Source organism: Buceros rhinoceros, unplaced genomic scaffold (genome assembly GCF_000710305.1).
Source record: "Buceros rhinoceros silvestris isolate BGI_N320 unplaced genomic scaffold, ASM71030v1 scaffold20176, whole genome shotgun sequence".
Classification (NCBI taxonomy): Eukaryota; Metazoa; Chordata; class Aves; order Bucerotiformes; family Bucerotidae; genus Buceros; species Buceros rhinoceros.
The window spans coordinates 40,285-44,239 of NW_010416031.1; the positions used below are offsets into that span (position 1 = coordinate 40,285).

The following is a 3,955-nucleotide window of genomic DNA, read 5'->3' on the forward strand; positions in this document are numbered from 1 at the left end:
ACGGCGGCTGCAACCACATGGTCTGTCGGAACCAGAACTGCAAAGCGGAGTTTTGCTGGGTGTGTCTGGGCCCCTGGGAGCCCCACGGATCGGCCTGGTGAGTTCAGGAGCCTTGCTGGAAGGCGTGGTGCCACCGGCATCGACTGGGACTGAAATCTGTGGAATCGGTGTCCCCGTTACAGGTACAACTGCAATCGCTACAACGAGGATGATGCAAAGGCAGCAAGGGATGCGCAGGAGGTGAGTCCATAACCTCTGATGCTCAGGGAGGTGGCCGGCCCCACGGCGTGCTTTTTATAACTCCGCTCGGGAGAATCTCCTGGGCTCGGGCACGAATCCAAGAGACAGTTAAGTTCCCCCGCAGCTTTGGGCTCTCGCTTCGTGCCAGAAAAATACACGCTCAAAGCCACTTTGACCCAGTTTAAAGAGCGCGTTAACTCGGTTGCTATCTGTCGTGCTGCCTTGCCTGTTTTAGAGCAGCTCTTCGCATGAAGTCATCGTAATGCCGTGGGCCTAAGACAGTCACCCTCCCCCCCTTCGCTCCATCCTCTTCACCGCAAAGTTCTTAATGCGAATCCCGAGGTGTAGAACCACAGCAGACCTCTCCAGTGTAAATAAAATACTGCTGTCCTCCCGATAAGCCTCCCAGTATAGTTTGACAGAAGAAATTGCGGACAAGTCGCTGCAGTGAGGCTGGTGGAGACGGATGGAGTCAGCCCCCTTTGTGGCAGGGAGGGCTTGCGTGCAGCTTGCAGAAATCCACTGCCTGCCCCTCTGTCAAAGCTCCATCACAGCCAGGAACCCCAGTATTTGCTCCAGACCCCCTCGACTTGGGCTGAGAGGTGCTGCCTTGGAACATCCACAGCGTACCCGTTTGCCCATGCTGTCAGTGTTTTTACAGCTGGTTGTCAGTGAGAAGAAAGTAAAATTCACGGCTGTGTATTGAGTTCTCTTGGTTCTCCTCTTCTCCTCAGCGCGCTGCTCTAGGCTCGGGGTGGCCCAGGTAGTCTAAGGTTGCCCTCTTAACACGAGCACAGGGATCTTTTCATTAGAATTCCTTATTAGCCAGAAAAAAATACACAAAAATCTGCTTCTCACAGTGTGTCATGACGCTGGAAGCGTTTAAGCCCTGTAACCTGAATTGAGAGGCTGAAATTCAGACCTGACCAGGCTTTAGCCATGGGATTGTAATCCCTCGTGAGGATGTCACAGCCGTCACAGCGAGCCGCGGTGGGTCTGGCCTCTCCACTCCACGCGATGTCAGGGTTAACGGTGCCGCGTCACGCGGCACCGTCTGCGTCTGGCCTGTGCAAGAGGAGAGGGAACGCCTTTGGAGAAGGAGGAAAGGAAGCTCGTTCTGCGGGTCAGGAGGAGCCTTGTGAAGGGTTCAGTTCTCTTGCAGCCATTACTTTGTTGTAACTCTTTGTTTTCTTTTTCCCTAATGGGAATTAACGCAGCGATCCAGAGCAGCCCTGCAGAGGTACCTGTTCTACTGCAACCGCTACATGAACCACATGCAGAGCCTGCGCTTCGAGCACAAGCTCTACGCTCAGGTGAAGCAGAAGATGGAGGAGATGCAGCAGCACAACATGTCGTGGATCGAGGTGCAGTTCCTGAAGAAAGCAGTCGACGTCCTCTGCCAGTGTCGTGCCACACTCATGTACACTTACGTCTTTGCCTTCTACCTCAAAAAGAATAATCAGTCCATTATCTTTGAGGTAGGAGAAAACACGGTTGTCAGGAGCTCAGATGAGAAAGCGAAGCGAAATAAGAGATGTAATGCTGGGAGAAGCTCTTGTCCCCGGTGTTACCAAAGTGAATCTGTCTAAGGTTCTGTTGAGCGAGGGGTCGAGGCCCTGCTGGGCTTCGTGCAGGAGGAGGAGGAGTTACAAGACACTGCCCTCAAACAAGGAAGGAAGCGAGGTTCTGTGTGGACCTGGCAAAGGTGGCATTAAAGCTGAAATCTGGTGTTGGCTTTTTTCCGTGGCACTACGTTAAAATTGCACTCGACGGTCTGAATAGACAAGGGGCAGGACGAGAGGTGAACTGTGCCCGCTGCACTGTGCCACTGGTGAGGAAAGGATGTGGTTTTAGGCTTGCCAGGATACTGCAGATGAAGGAAGACATAAGACTCAGTGGTAGAGTGGCAGGCTCTTCTCTGATTGAAGACACTTGAGCTTTTTCAGACTTGCTGCTCAGAGCAGGTTACTGGAGTGTCACACAGTGCATATCTAATCCCGCTTTTCATTGCAGTGCTGATTTCAGCTGGATTGAAGGGAAAAAATCCTTTCTTTCCCCCCACATACTCTCTTTTTTTTTTTTTTTTTTTTTTTTTGTCTTTGCAGAATAACCAAGCAGACTTAAAAAAATCCTTTCTTTCCCCCCCAATCCTTTTTTTTTTTTTTTTTTTTTTTTGTCTTTGCAGAATAACCAAGCAGACTTAGAGAATGCGACAGAGGTGCTTTCGGGGTACCTGGAGCGAGATATATCCCAAGATTCGCTGCAAGACATAAAGCAGAAAGTACAGGATAAGTACAGGTTTGTTTTTCACAATCCTCTCTCAGTGCTGCTCGAGCGCCTGCCCTGCCAGCCCGCAGGACAGGTAGGGGCACGTCTACTTGCCAAGCTCCCGTTTTCTCCAGTCGCATCCCTGGGAAGCTGTTGGCTCTTGGCCTCCTGCCACACATTGCGATCATCAGCTGGTCCCACGGGATCCAAGAGCAGCAGCAATGTCCCGTGCCAGCTCCTGAAGTCATCGGTGGTGAAACCCCCGCGCAGGGGCTGGCAATGGTTTTTTTGTGCCTCTGCTGGGACCAGCCCTCGGGGAGGTGACAGGCTCCCAGCTCTGCCTTGCAGCTGCTCTGCTGGGCAGTAGCTAGAAGATTCGGTCTCAAAAGGGAAAGATCTTGTGACCCAAAGCAGTGGCTTTTCATAGACCGCTGTTCCCACCATGGCCAGGACTGAGATGGGACCTACACAGCGAGGGCCAAGGAACAAGGCGTGACTTTGTTGACAGCTTTGGCCTAGGCTGAGCTGCTCTAAGAGAGCAGCTAGCTCCGTTATTTATCCCTGGGGTCCCTTTGTGCAAAAAGTGGGTGCAGGAGAGCTGTCTCTAAGGGGGAGGGAGAGAGCCACCTGCCCAGCTGGGGAGGAGAGCAGGAGGCCTGGGGCCCAGGTGACACACGTGTTCTTACCGTCCCAGGGGCATCGCTTCTGCGCGGTGGAAAAATACAAAGCTGGAGCTGCGGATGAGTCAGGGGATTAGGGCTGGTGGATCGGAGGCATTTTGCCAGTCAGAGTTTTTATGCCTAGCTTGGGGGGGTGGAAGCAAAGCCGGGTGAGCCGTGGTGACTCGGGGAAGTCGCCGTTAAGCTTTGGTGGGCTGGTGGCCTGTTCTGCTGTGGCCTGACAATCCTTACCAGACCTTCTCTTTTGAGATGTTTTGTAACCCACCACTTCACTGAGGGCCTTAAAAGGCCATCTGGGATCGAGCTGCTTGTTCACTGTAGTCCTCCGAAACTGGATGCTCTTCAGCAGCTACCCAGGAGGAACTAAACCCTAATATAGCCTGAAAACCTGCCCTTGTGTTTCTGGGAAGAAAGTCTGCACCCGTCAAGCCCGCACAAGTCCCTAGTTAACCAGTTCAGTCACGTCGTCTTCACGTCCTGCCCGGCGCTCTTTGTGCTCTGGCTACAGTGCCCCGCTGCCAGACCGGGGCCAAGGGTGTTACCGGGGTGGGGTTACAGAGCTCGGGGAAACGGCAGGGGCGGCAATGGTTTCAGCCATTTCCATCTCTGCTTGCAAAGAGGGAGCTAGAAAATGGGGTTAACGCTCCCCCTGCCCCGCCAGCAACAGACCCCCTGAAGCTGGAGAAGCAGGAGCTGTCCTCTCTGCTGTCACATGCTTCAGAAAATCAGTGCTGCTTCGTGGACGGGGGTTTCTGTGGCAGCAGCCG

General features: G+C 53.3%; 1 protein-coding gene across 1 annotated transcript in view; it reads left to right on the forward strand.

The window, feature by feature from the left end:
• ARIH1 (ariadne RBR E3 ubiquitin protein ligase 1) overlaps window positions 1-3,955 on the forward strand; it is a 27,717-nt gene that overhangs the window by 21,685 nt on the left and 2,077 nt on the right. Inside the window, exons 9-12 of the mRNA XM_010137663.1 lie at window positions 3-97; window positions 183-240; window positions 1,458-1,718; window positions 2,426-2,538. Of these exons, the coding sequence (XP_010135965.1) occupies window positions 3-97; window positions 183-240; window positions 1,458-1,718; window positions 2,426-2,538 (527 nt within the window). The remainder of the gene's footprint in view (window positions 1-2; window positions 98-182; window positions 241-1,457; window positions 1,719-2,425; window positions 2,539-3,955) is intronic.